At 37.9% G+C, this 20,156-nt stretch overlaps 1 protein-coding gene across 1 annotated transcript in view; it reads right to left on the bottom strand.

Annotated features, from left to right (window-relative positions):
• Positions 1 to 19,382, bottom strand: part of LOC126057328 (IQ domain-containing protein M-like) — a 294,767-nt gene extending 275,385 nt beyond the window's left edge. The window contains exons 1-3 of the mRNA XM_049852821.1: positions 19,306 to 19,382; positions 18,710 to 18,908; positions 6,066 to 6,210 (exon numbers count right to left, since the gene is read on the bottom strand). Coding sequence (XP_049708778.1) covers positions 6,066 to 6,210; positions 18,710 to 18,908; positions 19,306 to 19,382 — 421 coding nt within the window. The remainder of the gene's footprint in view (positions 1 to 6,065; positions 6,211 to 18,709; positions 18,909 to 19,305) is intronic.
• Between the last annotated feature and the right edge of the window lie 774 nt (positions 19,383 to 20,156).

Below are 20,156 nucleotides of genomic sequence, written 5' to 3'. Positions count from 1 at the left end.
TCAATAAAACACAGGTAAACATCCTTCTGGTATTCTCTGCTTTCAGCCAGGATCCATCTGACATCAGCAATGATATCCCTGGTTTCACATCCTCTTCTGAAATCAGCCTGAATTTCTGGCAGTTCCCTGTCAATATACTGCTGCAGCCGTTTTTGAATGATCTTCAGCAAAATTTTGCTTGTGTGTGATATTAATGATATTGTTCTATAATTTCCACATTCAGTTGGATCACCTTTCTTGGGAATAGGCATAAATATGGGTCTCCTCCAGTCAGTTGGCCAGGAAGCTGTCTTCCATATTTCTTGGCATAGACGAGTAAGCATCTCCAGCACTGCATCTGTTTGTTGAAACATCTCAATTGATATTCCATCAATTCCCAGGGCCTTGTTTTTCACCATTGCCTTCAAAGCAGCTTGGACTTCTTCCTTCAGTACCATTGGTTCCTGATCATATGCTACCTCTTGAAATGGTTGAACATCAACTAATTCTTTTTGGTATAATAACTGTGTGTATTTCTTCCATCTTCTTTTGATGCTTCCTGCGTCACTTAATATTTTCCCCATGGAATCCTTCACTATTGAAACTCGAGGCTTGAATTTTTTCTTCAGTTCTTTCAGCTTGAGAAATGCCGAGCATGTTCTTCCCTTTTGGTTTTCCATCTCCAGCTCTTTGCACATGTCATTACAATACTTTACTTTTCTTCTTGAGCTGCCCTTTGAAATCTTCCGTTCAGTTATTTTACCTCATCAATTCTTCCTTTTGCTTTAGCTGCTCAGTGTTCAAGAGCAAGTTTCAGAGTCTCCTCTGACATCCATCTTGGCCTTTTCTTTCTTTCCTGTCTTCTCAATGACCTCTTGCTTTCTTCATGGATGATCTCCTTGATGTCATTCCACAACTCATCTGGTCTTCGGTCACCAGTGTTCAATGTGTCAAATCTATTCTTCAGATGGTCTCTAAATTCAGGTGGCATATACTCACGGTCATATTTTGGCTCTCATGGACTTGCTCTGATTTTCTTCAGTTTCAGCTTGAACTTGCATATGAGCAATTGATGGTCTGTTCAACAGATAGCCCCTGGCCTTGTTCTGACTGATAATATTGAGCTTTTCCATCGTCTCTTTCCACAGATGTAGTCAGTTTGATTCCTGTGTGTTCCATCTGGCAAGGTCCATGTGTATAGTCGCTCTTTATGTTGGAGCAAGAAGATATTTGCAATGAAGAAGTCATTGGTCTTGCAAAATTCTATCATTCAATCTCTGGCATTGTTTCTATCACCAAGGCCATATTTTCCAACTACTGATCCTTCTTCTTTGTTTCCAACTTTCGCATTCCAGTTGCCAGTAATTACCAATGCATCTTGATTGCATGCTCGATCAATTTCACTCTGTAGCAGCTGATAAAAATCTTCTATTTCCTCATCTTTGGCCCTAGTGGTTGGTGCTTAAATTTGAATAACAGTCGTATTAACTGGTCTTCCTTGTAGGCATATGGATGTTATCCTATCACTGAGAGTGTTGTACTTCAGGATATATCTTGAAATGTTCTTTTTGACGATGAAAGAAACACCATTCCTTTTCAAGTTGTCATTCCCAGTGCAGTAGACTATATGATTGTCCGATTCAAAATGGCCAATACCAGTACACTAATGCCCAGGATATTGATGTTTATGCATTGTATTTCATTTTTGACAATTTCCAATTTTTCTAGATTCATATTCCAGGTTCTCATTCCAGATTCCAATTATTAATGGATGTTTGCAGCTGTTTCTTCTCATTTTGAGTCGTGTCACATCGGCAATTGAAGGTCCCGAAAGCTTTACTCCGTCCACATCATTAAGGTCGACTCTACTTTGAGGAGGCAGCTCTTCCCCAGTCATCTTTGGAGTGCCTTCCAACCTGAGGGGCTCATCTTCCCGCACTATATCAGACAATTTTCTGCTGTTATTCATAAGGTTTTCACTGGCTAATGCTTTGCAGAAGTAGGCTGCTGGGTCCTTCTTCCTAGTTTGTCTTAGTCTGGAAGCTCAGCTGAAACTTGTCCTCCATGGGTGACCCTGCTGGTATCTGAATACCGGTGACATAGCTTCTAGCATCACAGCAACATGCAAGCCCGCACAGTACGATAAACTGACAGACTACTAGCCAAGAGGCTGGCAGTTTGAATATACCTAGAGGTGCCCTGGAAGACAGGCCTCGTGATTTGCTTCTGAAAAGCCACTCCCTTGCATACCATATGGAGCAGTTCTAGTCTACACATATGGGGTTGCCATGAGTCAGAACTGACTCTACAGGGTAAGCTTATAGGTCCTCATCATGGTGCTAGGAGAGACCATTATTTTAATGCTGTATTGTGAGTCCTAACTAGCCTGCCTTCCTGAGCTGTCTCCTGCTTGTGTAACATGGCTCTTTGCTCAAAACTCATCTGGCACTTCCCCCTTGCTGACTCACGCATCATTTTGGGTCTTCCTAGTATGGTATTGCAGCTCCTCTGAAATCTTGCCATTAACCCCTGACTTTGTCAGCCTGCTCTGTGGCCCTCTACTACAGAGTCACTGATGCAATGTTTCAGGAAAAACTTAATGCCCATTGTTATTGCCAGCATCCTCTACTAAGGTATATGGAAATTTCTGGATCTCCAACATACAAACAAAGGCTGTGGGTTAAGGAGCAGGCTGATCCAGGCCATCTCCTGGGCACCTTCCTTAGCTAATTCTACTCTACTGCTCAAGTCCCATGCTGGACACAGCACCATCTGTTCAAACCAGACTCCTTTTTTGTGTCCTTGCCACGTGTCAGTGTATCCTCAACAAAACTGCCATAGTAATCTTTTCAAACATAAGTTAGAACATAGCTCTCTTGTCACAATCCTCGAATGGCTTCCCAACTCTCTCAAGCTAAAACACAATGGTCTATAAGGATCAACACAACCTGAGCCCCTGCTACCTCTCCATTTTCACCTTGATTTGCTCTCACTTACAAGCTTCATTCCAGTGACACTAGCCTCCTCTTGGCTTTCTCCAGCACTAGTTCCCTCAACATACAGAGTTTGTGTTTATCACTCCCTCTGCCTAGAACACTTTCCCCACACATATACAGCTATTACACCATTCATCTTCTTCAAGCCTTTTACTGAAAGTGCTTCTCAGGGCAGAACCATGATGGTCCAGACTAGAAGAGAGAAACCATGCTAGGGTTTTTTGTTTTTGTTTTTTAACTGAGAAGATATTTTATGATGCAAAAAAAGTAAAATCTGCAGTTACACAGAAAACAGAAGAAATCAAGCGGGAAGAAAATAAAACTAAAAAAATAAATAAGGTTTTAAAAGATTAAAAAAATGAACTTTAATATACTTTTGAGTATGTAACTGAGTAAAATGGTGGGAGCATTTAGGAAGGTATGTGATATGGAAGTGATTAAGCTAATAATAAAACAGGCACGAAAGAGAAAGTGATCGGTGCAATAATTGTAAGGTCCTCATACGTATCTTGATAAAAAAAAATACTATAAAATCTATCCATACATAATAGATTATGGAATATAAAACTACTATCCAGGAGTAGAGTACTGAGAATATTTTGCTAATTTTATATTAGTGGTTTGAGACTTTACGTGCAAAAATCTTAAAATCTGAGTACATATGGGTGTAATCTCTCTCTATCTTTTTTGTAAGGCTCTGTAAGTATGAGGGAAACCCTGCTGGCATAGCAGTTAAATGCTATGGCTCCTAACCAAAAGGTCAGCAGTTCAAATCCACCAGCATTCCTTGGAAACTCTATGGGGCAGTTCCACTCTGTCCTATAGGGTCTCTATGAGTCGGAATCGACCCGACAGCAAGGTGTTTGGTTTTTTGGTTTTGGTATAAGTGTGAGATGGGGCAGTGGTGGTTCAGTGGTAGTATTCTCACCTTCTGTGCTGGAGACCTGGCTCTGATCCCAGTTGATGCACCTTATGTGCAGCCACCACCCATCTGTCAATGGAGGTTGACATGTTGCTCCGATGCTTAACAGGTTTCAGCAGAGCTTTTGGACTAAGACAGACTAGGAAGAAAGGCCTGGCAATCTACTTCCGAAAATTAGTCAATGGAAGCCCTATAGAAATGGTGGAATGGTAGGATCTGTAGCCGATCATGGGGATGGCTCAGGACTGGGCAGCATTTAGATCCACTGTTCACGGAGGCACCATGAGTTAACTTGATGGTACCTAACAACAATAACATAAGTAAAAGGGGGCCTGCAGCTTTGTAATAGGAGGAGGGTCTTCTCTTTCTTTGCCTCTGTCTCTCATTTGCTTTCACTTTGTCCCATTTTCCTCTGGTTTTTCCATCTCACTGACCCTTTGTCCCTTTCTACTTTTTTATTCTGGAAATCAGGCTGCTGAACTAGGTATACTGACTGATCTACCCGATACCCATGACTTATGCAGAAGTTCATTCTCCCCCTCTCTCTTCTTTCTTCTACGCAGCCATGGGAAATGAATCATTCTAACACAGAGTTCTAATTATTTGTAAATATATTTTAGCGCTTATCTTTAACAGAATTAATGGACTTAACCAAAACTATCCTTTCAACAAATACTTTTGAGCCCTTTTGATAAACTGAGCATTTGCTAGGTAGCAGGTACTCAAGGATGAACAAAACAGACATAGTCTCTGTCTTCATGGAACTTATTATACAATGTGAAATAAACATTTTATAATTAGCTGAAACTAGCAAAAATGTAAATCAGTAAGACATAGATGCCAAATAGACATAATTCACTTGCATTACTTATTTTTCTTTAGTCAAGAAATTGGCTGTCATACCCATCCTAAGCAATACTGACCGAAAGATTGGCAGTTTGAACCAACTAGCCACTCCATGGCAAAAAGATGTGGCAGTCTGCTTCTGTAAAGATTATCAACCAAAAAACCAAACCCACTGCTGTTGAGTCAATTCTGACTCACAGCAACCCTACAAGACAGGGTAGAACTGCGTAGTGTTTCCAAGGAGCACCTGGTGGATTTGAACTGCCAACCTTTATGGTTAGCAGCTCTTAACCATTACTCCACCAGGATTTCCTCTATAAAGATTACAGCCTTGGAAACCCTATGGGACAGTTCTACTCTGTCCTATAGGGTCACTATGAGTCGGAGGACACTCCACAGCAGTGGGTTTTTCAGCAATACTGAATTCATTAAATGCAAACAGAAGTCAGGATCAGTGAGAATTAAGATATAAACTGAAGATCCTGTTCTGTAGGTAGAATTCCAACACTCATAAGCAACATTCCAACACTCTGGGGTGCACAAACGGTTAAGCAGTCACCAACCAGCCAAAAGATTGGTGGTTCAAACCCACCCAGAGGTGCCTCAGAAGACAGGTTTGCTGATCTGCTTCCAACAGGTCACAACCTTGAAAACCCTAGGAAGCAGCTCTACTCTGCACACATGGGGTAGGTGTGAGCTGGAACTGACTTGATGGCAACCAGCAACAATAACAACAATGGATATCTATCATTTAGACTGTTCAGTAACCATTAACTGACCTTCTGCAACAATATTTAATTTTCTTTTAGAGACCTAGCCCTCTCCCAGTGGATACAGCCTATGTACAACTCTGAAGCCTCCTCCAACCAAGTAATGGGCACACAACTCAAGCTAAACCAATCAGGCACTCTTTCCCTAGAATTTGAATTAAAAGCAAAAAAAAAAGCTTTCAAGCAATAGAGGTTTATTCATTTCCCAGAGGCACACATTCCTTAGTTCCTGCTTCTGAGATCCCTGGACCAGCTCTGGCTCATCTTCTGTCTAAAATCTGACACTTCAGCTACTTTTCCAGTATCCTTCCTTTAAATTTCCTTTTGCTTTGGTTAGCCAGAATTGGTTTTCTGTTGCTTGTCAACACAGAATCTTAATAAATTAGTCCAGATATACAATATGGCACCTTAAACTGGAAATAGCTTATAGCAATATAAAATATGATCTAATTTTGGTACCTACAGGTAATTATTTGTAACTTATGTGTAAAGTTTCAATGCTTAAATTAATTGCAAACCTAAAATCAAAGCTAAAATGAATGCAGCACTTACATTTTTTTCTGTCCATCCATTCCTCTAGCTCTGTGTAGTTTACAATTTCTCTCGTCCTCCAAAGACCAAGCCGATATCTAACACGATGGATTGTTCTGCGATACATATTTATAACTGTTTTCAAATCTGGTCCATGATACAAAGCCTATAAAATAGTAATATAGGCAGTAAAGCTCCTTATATATTTCTATTTCATCTGACTTTTTTCCTTTCATTTCATCTTTGACCCAATTTCTTAGGTTATGGATGTATTTATTAATGTTTGTTTTGTAGGTTGGCTAATTATATGCATGACAGATTGAAATAATCTCCCTGAAGTTCAGACAACTTCACTTATGATCTGTTTCTCATTAGATATCTATATTTCCCATAGAATAAAGGTTTTAATGACCGAATATTTCATAGAAGCTTCATAGGCTGGTGCCCAGATTTCTGTAACTGCCCATTCAGCATGGAAAAATACAATTTATTAGGATATTATTACATAATGAATGGTTCTTGCCCACGTTGCCCACTCCGGGTACTCAAATCCTTTGTCTTTTTTTTCTTTCTGTAATTGTCTAATCATATTCTTTACCTATATTTCACCAGGCTTTTTCCGGTTTTTCTTACTGATTTCTAAAAGCTCTTCGAATATTAAGGGAAAATAACCCTTTGCAGCACATGTGCAAATTTTATCAGTTTATCTTATAATTTTGTTTACATTTTTCTATACATACATTTTCTACATTCTCCTATCACAGCCTTAGAAAAAAATTCAAGTTTTGAAAATTCATCTATGTCAGGTTTTCTCTTTTCTAATTCAATTATTTCTACACCTTAAAATTTCCAGTTCATTACTTTCTTTATATTTATTCTTTTCTTCTTTTAGGTTTATGTTCTTGTTCTTGACATATTGAAGTAAATATTCATTTCATTTATTTTTCCCTATTTTTTATTCAGTGATATATTTAAGTTCATAAAATTTCCTCTGAGTCAGCTTCCCTTTGGTATGTTTTTCATATCATTTTTTGCAAGTGAAAAAACCAAAGCATAAAATCTTTAAATAACTTTCCTGAGGTCTCATAGCTAGTAAGTCCCAGAATTAGTTTTGAAACTGAAGCAAGGAAACTCTAGAGCTCACATTTTTAATTATACTATATATTCCTCTTAATACAAGTGAATTTGATGTTTTTCACCTATTCTGTATTTTTTTTTTTTTTTTAGTTTCTTTCCTAGTATTATTTCTTTTTATTTGCATGTAGGATTGTTCTTTCTACTGTCATTCTACTTTCTGTTCAGTGTGATTTATTGAAAGGTGTTTTACTATTTTATTTTTCTTCATTTTTGCTTAAATTTGCATCTCTCCTCTGAAGATTTTCAAGTGTGCTTAAAGCTATATTTCTTAATTTATTAATACTATAAATGAAATGACATCTCTTGATCTCCTGATAGGAGAAAGGAGAAGAGGAAGGTAGTAAATGTATGCTAATTTAGTTTTTCATTCTATCAGATGGCAAAGTCTGAATCTTTGCTAAGGTTTTTCAACATTTAATAGCATTCTCCCGTGTGTATTTTTAATCTGCCTTTTGTTTGATATGCTCTTGCCCTTTATAAAAAAAAAAAAAAAAAATGAGTCAGTTGCCCTTTTGGAGAATTCCCCAGTATTCTTAGTGGGAGGCAGAACCCACCTCCCACAATTTGAAGCCAAAAGTCAAGTTTATGATCCAAGCCTCCTTTGCTGCTAGAATGCAAACATGTGACAAAGCTTCATTCTTTATATGCATCACCCCCAGACGTTAAATCAGAAACTAGTAACACACACACACACACACACAAAATCAAAACAACAGGAAATCTATTTATGTGTTTGAGTTAACCGTGGCAGCAATATCCACCTTTCAAGGGCAGCATTAGTGTAAGTTGGAACAGCCAGGATTCAGAGTCTGCATCAGGCTCTTTCTGTCTCAGCATCCAGCCAAGTCCTGGAGCCACCCAGCCTTCACCAATCCTTCATGTTGTTGAGTTGAGTTCTCCAGACCTCCCCACCATATGCTACTCGGTATCTTTCTCTTCAAATCAACCCCTACGGGTTTTTTTGAGGTTACAATTAAGAATCAAGCAGTGTTTAGATTTTTACATGAGCTGAAGGATCCCTGCTTGGTCTGTACTGATTGGCGGCGGGTCTATGACAGTTGTGAAGAAAGCAGGGTATTGGGCCGTGATGATCTTCAATTTGAGTGTCAGTTTCTCTGACTCTAATAAATCCTCTTTGGGGGCCATAACCCATCTTCTGAGGAAATCCCCTTCCTTTCAGATCTCAGGCATTCTGAAGGTCACCTAGGAGGTTTTCATGGTTAGAAGGCTGGGTCAGGGAAAGTGAAAATGGCCCATTTGTGTGGTTCCTGTGATAGCAGCGCCTCCCTGAATTACTGAATGAAGTAAGAGAACCATGCAGTCACCTGGGGGAACGGCTTTCTTGACCATAACATGAGAATCACTGACAAACTGAGCTAATTTTACTGGTTGGATGGTTTTATACTTCTCAGGTGTGTTAGGGTGGAAAAGAATTTAAGAACCACCGATGAATACCAAAACTTTTTCTATGGCCCAAATCTCCCTTCTAAGTTTTGGACCCATATATCCAACTGCTTCCCAGACATATCAATTTGGATTTGTTACACGCATTTTAAACTTGCCACGTTGACAATTAGACTCTGCCTCCTTTCCTTTCCTCTCCTTCTCCCCTACCTGCTTTTCCTCTTAAGTTATGTATTTCGTAACCATCTACCAGGTTGCCCAAGACAAAAACTTGGGAATCATTCTTGATGCCTCCCTCTTCCTTATCTCTAAATCCAATCAAACCCAAAGCCCTATTGTCCATTTCCACCCCTAGCTCAAGTCACCATCAACAGTCACTGTATTACTGAAAAAGCATACTAACTGGTCTCTCTCAATCACTTTCTCCCAATACATTGTCCAGAGTCAGAAGTTTTTCTAAAGTACAAATCTATTCATGTCACTGATCTTTAAAGTCATTCACTCACCTATACTAAGGATAAAGTATAAGCTCCTTAGCATAGTTTTCAAGAACATTCTCAATTTAACCCCTACATTCAGCCTCCTCTATGCTATTGTCCTCCCAATCGTCCCCAAAAGTTCTATCTTACTGAAGTCCATTGACATTGTCTTTCCCTGTGCCTTCAACTCTCTCAGTCTTCCATTCTACCTGGCAAAACACAACTACCTCTCTTCTTCCAGACCTCAGTTTATATGGCACTTTTTATTCACTAGACACATAGCCCTTCAGTTTAGATGATCTAAGTTCTTGGTTTAGTTATCTAAATTCCTCTTTGGATTATATGATTTAAGAGATCATAAAAAGGCAGGAAACTGAATCCAGTATGCATATAGCAGCTATTATCAATAAGAAGAAATTAGTGTTAAATAAATGAACACAGTTCTCAGGTAACTGGGAGCTAACACATTTATGTAATAAAACTGCTCTGTACAAGTTCAACTGTGCCATAGGGTCCACAAATGAGCTTCAGGATGTTGTTTGTTTCTGTTGTGTTTTTTGAGATAACAAAAGGAAATTCATATTTTATCAAATTTTCAAAGAATTCTATAATCTCCAAAAGAGTAAAGATTGATCTATGTATGTAATATTGTTATGGTAACCTTAAAGCTCATATTTTCCATAATTGTTCCAATTTTATTTATTCAACAAATATTTATTCAAAGCCAGTTTCAAATACTTTTTTCTTATTGTTACCACCAACCATTAAAATGTCCAGGAATTTAAATATTTTTGGCAAATAGCAACTGAAAATACTCACTCAGGACTAAAATTTCAAAAATTAAAATTATAAATATTCAGATAAAAATATTAAAAGTCAGTCAAATCCTAAAGACATTGCACTAAGGAAAATATTTTGTGTTTTTGTGTCTTTTTAAAATCTTTAGATAATTTTTAATAAACCAAAACACAGGCAAACAAACAACACAGAGATTTTTTTTAAAGGAGAAGGACATTCTGAATGGTGGAAAGAAATAATGCCTATAGTTAAATATAGCAATCTCTTGTTCCCCTGATATATGACTACTATAATTTAATACTTCTGCATTATTTTCAAATAAATCCAAATTGAGAGCATTTCAAAGGAAATGGTGAAAACTGCATAGTCCCTTGAGGAATTTTAAATCAGCATTCTAGCAGACACTGTCCAAGGCAACAAGCTCTGAAGGGGCAGCCAGGAAGTATACCTATAGAACGTTCTCAGTGGAGGGATGGCCACAGTACTGACAATTATCCAGTGATTTGCCGTGCAGCCTCTAGAGCAGAAAGTCTATCGAGAATTCCCCCAACAGCAGCCCTTCACACAGGTATGGGCCTGGAAACTTACTATTTATTGCATTACAAAACCGTTACACTAGCATTTCAACAGTAGGTGAAATAACTTCAGTCATATCAACAGAGCAGTCGTCTAACATACAAAACACCATGCCAATGACAGAGTATAAAAGAAAGTCAATGACAATAATGAATTTTAAAATCAAATAAAAACCAACAGTCTATATTGACTCTGACCCTTTAAAAGTGCTTCCATTCTTTTCATCTCGAATTTTACTTTCACACAGAAAGTCAACATTGTCTTTAACAGGCTCTTCTTTTCACCTTGATCTTGGACCCAGTCTTGCTTTCTAGGTTTTCTAGACCCATTTTTGTTCCAGAAGCTTTTGGGAGACTCTGCAACTCTCTCCAACAGCAGGAAGTGCTATAATTAAATGTTGTACGTATGAATCCTTAGAGAGCTCTGATAAACTTCTCAATTACGTTTGTGTAATTATATAAGAAGGTATCATGTGATGAAGTTGAACAGTGGGAGGGAGGTTATGTGTACTATGTTAGAGAGTTCTTATTTTATCCTATGTGCATTAAAGGGCCATCAAAAGGTTATAACAAATGGAATAAGGTGATCGGAGTTGCATTTTAAAAATATGGCCTATTTTTTAAATAAGATTGGCAGATAAATTAGATGGGAGAATGCCTATAAGCAAGGAGACCAAGTAGGAGACTACTGCAATTCTCCATGTGAAAGTTGATGAATGGAAGCTCAAGCAAGGACAGAGAGGAAGTGTAGTACAAGAAAAGATGTAGAGGTGGACTTAACAGTACTTAGTCACCAACTGAATATAAGAAGAAGGTGAAGGACTCTAAGAGAACACCAGGTTTATGGCTTGGGCAATGGGTGGTAGAATAGGTAGATACAGGAAAGGAATGGCTTTGTGGAGTGAGTGAGTTAATTTGAGGTTATGTGGAATTTGATTTACTATGGAACTTTCAAGAGTGCAATTTAATATCTGGGATTACCCTTTTCTTTTCATCCTTGACCCAATTTCTTAGATTATGGATATTTATTAATGTTATAGGGCTAAGATATGGCTTATATATTAAGCAACCCTTGTCCGTGGCTAAAGTAGTTCAAGTAGTTGATACAATGTGTAGAGTAGGCATGGTCTTTTGAGTCAGAAAGATGTAGGTTTGAATTCTAGTTTTATCACCTTCTGCTGTGTGACTCTGAAAAAATGACTTAATTTCTCAGTGTTTTCTTCATTTCATAAATTTCTTCATTTATAAAATGAGTATAGCATCTACCTCACAGAATTACTGTAGGATTAAGTGAAATAGAATATGGAGTGTTTACTTTTTTCCAGGGTTTTACATATATTGTCAAGTTTAATCATCAGTACTACATATGTGTATTATATGTACACACTGACACATGTATAAATATACAGAGAGAGGAAGTACTTGGATATTTCACACATATTATTCATACAATAATTATATCTTCTTTAAAAAAAAATTATTGACTCCGAAGTCCATGTTCTTCTGTTACAGCGAGTTGCCTTAGCATTATAACCACAAAGTGGCATTTTCTCCTTGAAAACATTTCCCCCCTGCTAATTTGGGCATTTATCAATAGTATCTTGGGAGTGAAAGAAACCTCTCAATTACTCAACCTGTAAGCAGTCTAGGACTACAAAGACAATGATACATATGAATGAAAGCCTAGGGAGAATAGCAAGGATCAGGAAATTAAGGAGGGGGAAGTTGCTCAGGGAACAGCTGGAAACTTCCAAGGTGTGACAACCTGGCCATCAAAGTGCTGCTGGTGATTTCAAACATTACCTCCCTGACATGGCCACATGACACGGTAAGATGAGAGGAGTGATAATACTGGAGAAAAAAAATTATTCTAATCTTTCTCTTCTATTGTTTATAACCCTGATTTAAGAGATCACACTAAACTGGCTTTTACTTAGGACTACAGAACGATAGTAACCTCATGTGCTAGTAACTAAAGCATACTGCTTTCTAAAAATGAAGATAGTTACTCTTAAAATATGAGATTTACTAGCGTTAAGCAGAAAATTTTTAAATTACACTATTATAAACCATAAGGTTTCATGTAAATCACTTAAGACTGTTCTTTTTTTCCTAAAATTGCCCCGGATTTTCCGAGGCATTGGCAATTTGCATTTACTATATTATCTTAAAGTCAGCCTTATAGGCAATACTGTTCTCTCCACTACAGATTTATTTTTATTGATTTGGAATGCAAAAGGAGTCAGTAACATCTATTCTGAGAGTCAAATTCAGAGAGTTTCTTCCCTACATTCATCAAAGCAAGTAGAATGCTTTTCACATGGCACCTGTGTTATGGTGTCATCTTATGCTACATTAGCCATTATTTTGATGGACATGATACGGTATATACCTAAGGAGCCATGTAATGAAGGCCTGATTGCTATGGAATATGTGGGCCTATAGCCAAACAAATGCAAATGTCTTTGATAAACTCAATTGTGCCTGGTGACTCGCTTCCTCCAAGCTCAAAAACCTGTGTCATTATCAACCTGGAGGGCTTCTACGGTGACATGTTGTGATAAAGCATTTGGTTTACTTCGTTATCATCTGCTGTGATGTGATGCCACTCTTTATCTTCTGAGAAGACCTCTATGCCCAGACTAGTTTGGAAATCTCTTGAATTCCCTGGAGGCTTTGAAGACCAGACCTCAGGGTGTTCTCCAGCCATTCTGGCATCACAGAACAATGCCAAGGCAAATGCTCATCTCTGTTCAGAACCAGAGCAATAGAGAAAGTAAAGAACAAAATATGCTTCTATCATGGCAAGTTGAAAATAAATTCACTAAAGCATTAAAATTGTTTGCAACATTTATAAACTTGACCCTTTGGAGAACCTACCACAAGCATAAACCTACTCACAAAAAACAAACAAACAAAAATATCAAACATATAACACTTTGCATACAATTTCAGGGAATTCGTGAGACCCACTGAGCCCATGGAAGGCATGTCGAGAATCACTGGCACCATATAATACTTTAAAATTATAGAATGTGGTGTCAAAAGAGGTCAGTAATCTTTGTTGAAAGTGTAGCAGATAAGAAATGTACATCTCTGTTGAAACTCTAACTTTTCAACATAATTACAGGGCATTATTTCATTTTAGTAAGTAAAATTTTGCTAAAGACAATTCAAGAACAGTCACAGCAGTACATCAATGGGGAAATGCCAGAAATTCAAGCCGGAGTCAGAAGAGGACATGGAATGGGGGATACCCCTGTTGATGTCAGATGGATCTTGCCTGAAAGCAGAGAATACCAGAAAGATGTTTACCTGTGTTTTATTGACTACACAAATGTGTTCCGCTGTGTAAATCATAACAAATCATGGATAACATGGGGGAAAATGGGGATTCCAGACCACTTAATTGTGGTCATAGGGAACCTATACATAAACCAACAGGCAGTGGTTCAAACAGATCAAAGGGATACTGTGTGATTGAAAATCAAGAAAGGTGTGCATCAGGGATGTATCCTTTCACTGTACTTATTCAATCTGTATGTTGAACAAATATTCTGAGAAGGTGGACTACACGAAGAAAAACGTAGCATCAGGATTGGAAGAAGACTCATTAACAACCTGTGTTATGCAGATGACAAAACCTTGCTTATAGAAAGTGAAGAGGACTTGAAGCACTTATGGATGAAGATCAAAGACCACAGCCTTCAGTATGGGTTGCACCTCAACATAAAGAAAGCAAACATCCTAATAACTGGACCAATAAGCAACATCATGATTAACGGAGAAAAGATTGAAGCTGTCAAGGATTTCATTTTATTTGGATCCACAATCAACGCCCATGGAAGCAGTAGCCAAGAAATCAAATGATGTAATGCACTGGGCAAATCTGTTTGCGAAAGACCTCTTTAAAGTGTTAAAAAGCAAAGATGTCATTCTGAAGACAAAGGTGTACCTGACCCAAGCCATGGTATTTTCAATCACCTAATATGCATGTGAAAGCTGGGCAATGAATAAGGAAGACTGAAGAAGAATTAATGCCTTTGAATTATGTGTTGGCAAAGAATATTGAACATACCATGGACTTTCAGATGAAGGAACAAATCTGTCTTGGAAGAAGTACAGCCAGAATGCTCCTTAGAAGCCAGAATGGCAAAACTTCATTTCACATACTTTGGACATGTTATCAGGAGGGATCAGTCTTTAGAGAAGGACATTATGCTCGGTAAAGTAGAGGGTCAGTGAAAAAGAGGAAGAACCTCAAGGAGATGGACACAGTAGCTGCAGTAATGGGATCAAACATAGCAACGATTGTGAAGATGATGCAGGAATGGGCAGTGATTCATTCTGTTGTGCCACTGTGAGTTGAAACTGACTCGACAGCACCTAGCAACAACAACATTTCACTTTAAGTCACTAACAGTCCTACAAAATAGACCTGGTGAAATTATCCCCGAAGGAAGACAATGAAACCAGAGCACGAAGAGGTTAAATAACTCACCTGAAACCACACAACAAGGGCAGACCCAGATGTAACTCAAGCCACCTACCCTGAGCTTTTGCTCCTTCCACTAGGCCAATAATTTCCAGCCTATAGTCTCTGGATCCCCAGGAATATATGAGGCTCTTGCTTTGATTATACAAGCAGGGGAAATAAGTGCTTACTGAATAAAATCAATATATTTGATAGAGAAAAGTTTTCAAAATACACTATTGACCGAAGGGGGGAAAACAGGAATAAAATCTGTACTCATCTTGAAAAGACTGGGTACCAGTTGCCTTGAACAATGTCTCCATTGCTGGGAAACTATCCATTCATTAAATATGAAGTATATCACAGGTACTAAGATCAAGTCTCTAAGCCAGACTGCTGGACCCAAATTCCAGGCCTGTCTCTTACTCTGTGGCCTTGGGGAAACAACTCGTACCTTCTGTGCCTCAGTTTCTTCATGGGTAAAATGGAGATTACAAATAATAGTACTCTCTCATAAGGTTTCTGTGAAGACTAAAGGAGTTAACTGATGTTACTCCTTAGAATTGTACTATTCAAGCACTCTAAAGTATTAGCTATTGTTATTATGTTCTGATTTCATAGATTTAAATGTAGAACTCCATGGTGGTTGCTACTAGCTTTCTATAGTGGTGGTAAGCTTACGACAACTTTCAAATGGTTACATTAACACCTTACAGAGGGAGCATGGGTAACAGCTTTCCCTTGATTTTTCGTATTCTCCTCAGGCGGTTGTGTATCCACACACACGTGCCCACAATTTCTTATCTAGTGACAAATGTTGTTAATAGGTGGTAGTGAAACTACTCTGAGTTCTTCTTCTCCTTGAGGTTGGTTCCTCAACAATTCCTATGCATTTTGCCCCAACCTTGCCTTTTTCTCTGTTTCATGGCTATTGGTGTGAACTCCTTCTGTAAAAAATCACTCCAACATTCTTTATCCCACCTCCTATATTAATTCTGTGGGAAATTATTCATTAAGACAAGATGCACCTAATTGTCAAGTAAAATGCAAAATACTAAGGACTCAAATTATTTGTCTTTCTTACCTTATTTAGTGTATTCAGGTCACCTATGCCAGGCCTTCCAAATTCGTAGGGAAAAAAATCCTTTTCCCTTATTATTAAAAAGTGATACATATGACAGATTCATCAGTAGAATTTCATATATTTATAATTACCCAAATAATGAAAAAGCTTTGAAGAGACAACAAAGAAACTCCTATAAAAGCCTATAACTGTTTAAGGTTATGGGGGATTAAGGAACAAACTTAACTAAATGCAACCCATACCTCAGATGCTAAAAAATGTTTTAACCAAGTGAGGTGCAAAGTTTGTGGGCAAAAGGAGACATAAACATTAGAGAAGAAAGCATAGAGGGATCATGCAGCTTTGGACTGACTTCAGTACATTTCAGAAGCATTTCATCAAGAAGTTCTTTAAACATTGGGATTGGTGTTCTCACCTCTCTATCCTCTTATCTCACAAAAAGACTGGGGACAAAGTAGGATAAAGTTAGTTGCAGAGTAGACATCTGTGAATATTTATCCTATGCACTCAGAAATAATAATCTCCTATAGGTCACTGACTCATACTCGTAATGAGTCAGAATCGACTCGACAGCAGTGGGTTTGGTTTTTTGGTTAATAGGTCACTGGGTACACTAGCTATAGATTTCAAACTTAATTTTCAAAGAAAAAACTCTTTTAATAAAGTATTGCACACAAACAGGATCCTTTGGAAATCTGAGGTGGAGAGAAATCAGGACTTTCTCAGATATTTTAAAAACTCTGTATTTGTGCAGACAGGGTGATAATAATGATGATGATAAATCTACAAATCAGATGTATCTGAATCACGTAATTTTTAACAACTCGGTCTTCGTAAGTATGCAAATATACATTACAATTGGTATGTAAGCTACAATGAAAAGAAAAGATGCTCTACAAAGGTAAAGTGTCTGCCTTAAATCCTATGCCAGAAAATCAACCTACGCCAATAGATTTTCTAATATGAGTACGAAAACTAAACTTTCTGCTGTCAAGTTGATTACGACTCATAGCGACCCTATAGGACAGAATAGAACTGCCTCATAGGGTTTCCAAAGAGCGCCTGGTGATTCAAACTTCAACCTTTTGGTTAACAGTTAGCCACTACACCACCAGGGTGCCCATCATGAGTAGTTCTCTTAAAATAGTCTCAGGTCTTCTTTTGGAAAATGGGAAATGAACAACTTTCTGTGTAACAGTAACAAAAAGATAAGTTAGCATATCTTAGTTTCTGATGATTTTAAAAAAGCCACCCATATAACTGTTTCTTTAAATAGGGCCCAGGGTTTGACAGGCACTTTTTGCTCCTTTGCCTCTCCCTTCGCCTTCTACGAGGTAGAGGATTACCTTGTAACAGCATTACCATGTTTTTAAAGAGATTTGTTTGGATTACTCGTTGCAAGGCCATTCTAGACACATTCTCCCAGAAGAAACAGGAACTGGAGTAGATGGGTGTGCCCATTACATGTAGTTGTTTTCCCAAATTCCTGATTATTAGTAAAACTTTAGCCCTCAAGTTAAGGTTTTCTAAGATCATCCATTCAAATTCTTCTACATTTTCCCAGCTAAAATGGGTCCTTATGATTTATTTCAAATGTAAGGACTGCTACTTATAAAGGCGCCTGGTAGCACAATTTTTAAGTGCTCAGCTGCTGACCAAAAGGTTTATAGTTTGAACCCACCAGGAGCTCCGCAGGAGAAAAGACTTGGTGATCTGCTCCCGTAAAGATTATAGCCTAGGAAACCCTAATGGGCAGTTTTACTCCAGCATATAGGGTCACAATGAGTCAAGGCACACAACAGCAAAGGCTGCCCAGATGGATAGTGTGTGTGTGTGTTATGCAAGAGAACCAAAGAGTATGGGAAGTGGAGGAAAGTTGCTTTAAATGGGGAATAACCTGACAGTAAAAGAGAAACAACTTTAGTCAAACATAACTGGTCCTGGTTAGGGATAAGTGGCTCCAGAACTGTTGGGTTAAGTATAAACCTTGCCTTTTGTTCAGAGTTTACAGTTTGATAAAATCTGAAACTGTCAGCAGAGCAGACAATTCATAACATTTTCTTAAAAGAATGTAGACAATACTTTTACTTAGAGAAATCATATATATTTTGACTAGTGTCATGGATTGAATTGTGTTCCCAAAAAACGTGTGTATCAATTTGGCTAGGTCATGATTCCCAGTATTATGTGACTGTCCACCATTTTGTCATCTGATGTGATTTTCCTATGTGTTATAAATCCTAGTTCTATGATGATGAAATGAGATGAGCAGCAGTTATGTTAATGAGGCAGGACTCAATCTACAAGATTGAATTGTGTCTTGAGCCAATCTCTTCTGAGATATAAAAGACAGAAGTGAGCAGAGAGACATAGGGACCTCATACCACAAAGCAACAAGAGCCAGAATAGCACCTCCTTTGGATTCAGCATCCCTGTGCTAAGAAGCTCACTGACGAGGGGAAGATTGATGACAAGGACCTCCAGAACCAACAGGGAAAGAAAGCCTTCCCCCTGGAGCTGATGCCCTAAATTTGGACTTATAGCCTACTAGACTGTGACAGAATAGATTTCTCTTTGTTAAAGCCATCCACTTGTGGAATCTCTGTTATAGCAACACTAGATGACTAAGACAACTAGGTAATTATTCAAAATTCTCCTTAATTGAATCTAAATAAGAAATGACAACATATTATGATATCTAGCTCATTCCTTACCTTGTTTATTATCCTTTGGAACCGTGTGCGTTCGAGCCACCCCCTAACATGCGCCTGCATGACAGTGATCATTCTAACTATTTTTTTGGTGATTGTGAATCTGTCCCTTTCGCGGAATACTTGGAAAATTTCTATGTGTGGTCCAATTCTTTTCACTTTAATTTCACCTTTTTCACTTTTAATTGAAATAGATTTTTTCCTAAAAATAAAACATAAAACTTAATTACTATTAGGAAAAAGAAAAACACTTCCGTAAGCAGTCTTAAATTTTTTCCAATGATGGGTATATTGAAATAGAAAATGTAATTGGTGAACAGAATTCATGCATGGTACCACTTAAACATGCCAATAAGGTTCCTCAAAGAAGGCTGAGTATGCCAGAATCAATACCATGTGTGAAATTAACCTCTGCTGTAAGGAAATCAAAAAGGAAATGAATTTGTCATAGTTTATCAACAATTACTCAAAAGAGAGAATCTGATCAACAAGATATTTTCATATGAAAGGTAAGGCAAGTTTACTCAAAATCATTCTCCTGTCCCAGAAGCTATTTTAAACTAAAAACTACTTCACTTTGGCACTGATACTCTGCTTACCAATCATTATCCAAAAAATAATTTTGATATCCAAATACTTTCAATAGAGAGGAACGATAGTGTAGCGCTATGTTCATAGACTCTAGAATCTGCAGAAGCTAAGAATCATACCGGATGCCACAATAAACCCTGCAATATTGATATGGATGGTCTGTGCAGTGAGGATGGACATGTAAGAACACTGCTGATTTTCTACCATGAGCAGACTGCCTACAAGCTTAGTAATTTTGTGTGTATGTGTTTTTCTTTATACACCTGTTGTATTTTTTATACGATGGCCTTTTTTTTTTTTTTAACCAAAGTCTTTCTAAGTCCAAAATCTAGTTCCCTTGCAATTCTTAGCAGATAATTTTTTTTTTTCCTTCTGATCAATGCTCTTATTTCTGAATCTCCTTTTCACAGCTGCAGGGTCCACTGGGATGCCCAGGTCAACGCACCCACCAGAGCCGAGTCTTGTCCAAGAAATAAAGTGAACTTGGCTTCTGCATCCCAGGCCCAGCCTGAGTCTCAGAGTGGCTCTCACTGATAGTTTCTGTGTATTTTTTGTTTGTGTTTCTGTTTTCTTCTCTGAGTCCATTTTGATTTCTGCATTAAGCTGGTTCTTGAACAAACCTTGTTCTATTTTGTACATGGCCATATTTTCATTCCCTTGATGACTGAAATATTGCCAACCTGATTTTGATTATTTGACCCAGCCATCTAGCTTCTGTTGGGCAGTACATTACAAGTAATCCCAGCTCTGTCATTTTGCATTTGTCTTTTTTGTGGAATCTTCTAATATCCTCTGGATTGTATGTCCCTCACACACCACTATAGCTAAAATCATTCAAGAAATCATTTGGTACACACTA

The sequence above is a fragment of the Elephas maximus genome, chromosome 13, assembly GCF_024166365.1.
Source record: "Elephas maximus indicus isolate mEleMax1 chromosome 13, mEleMax1 primary haplotype, whole genome shotgun sequence".
NCBI lineage: Eukaryota > Metazoa > Chordata > Mammalia > Proboscidea > Elephantidae > Elephas > Elephas maximus.
The sequence above is the reverse complement of the archived record's forward strand: the minus strand, read 5'-3'. Positions and strand labels throughout refer to the sequence as shown.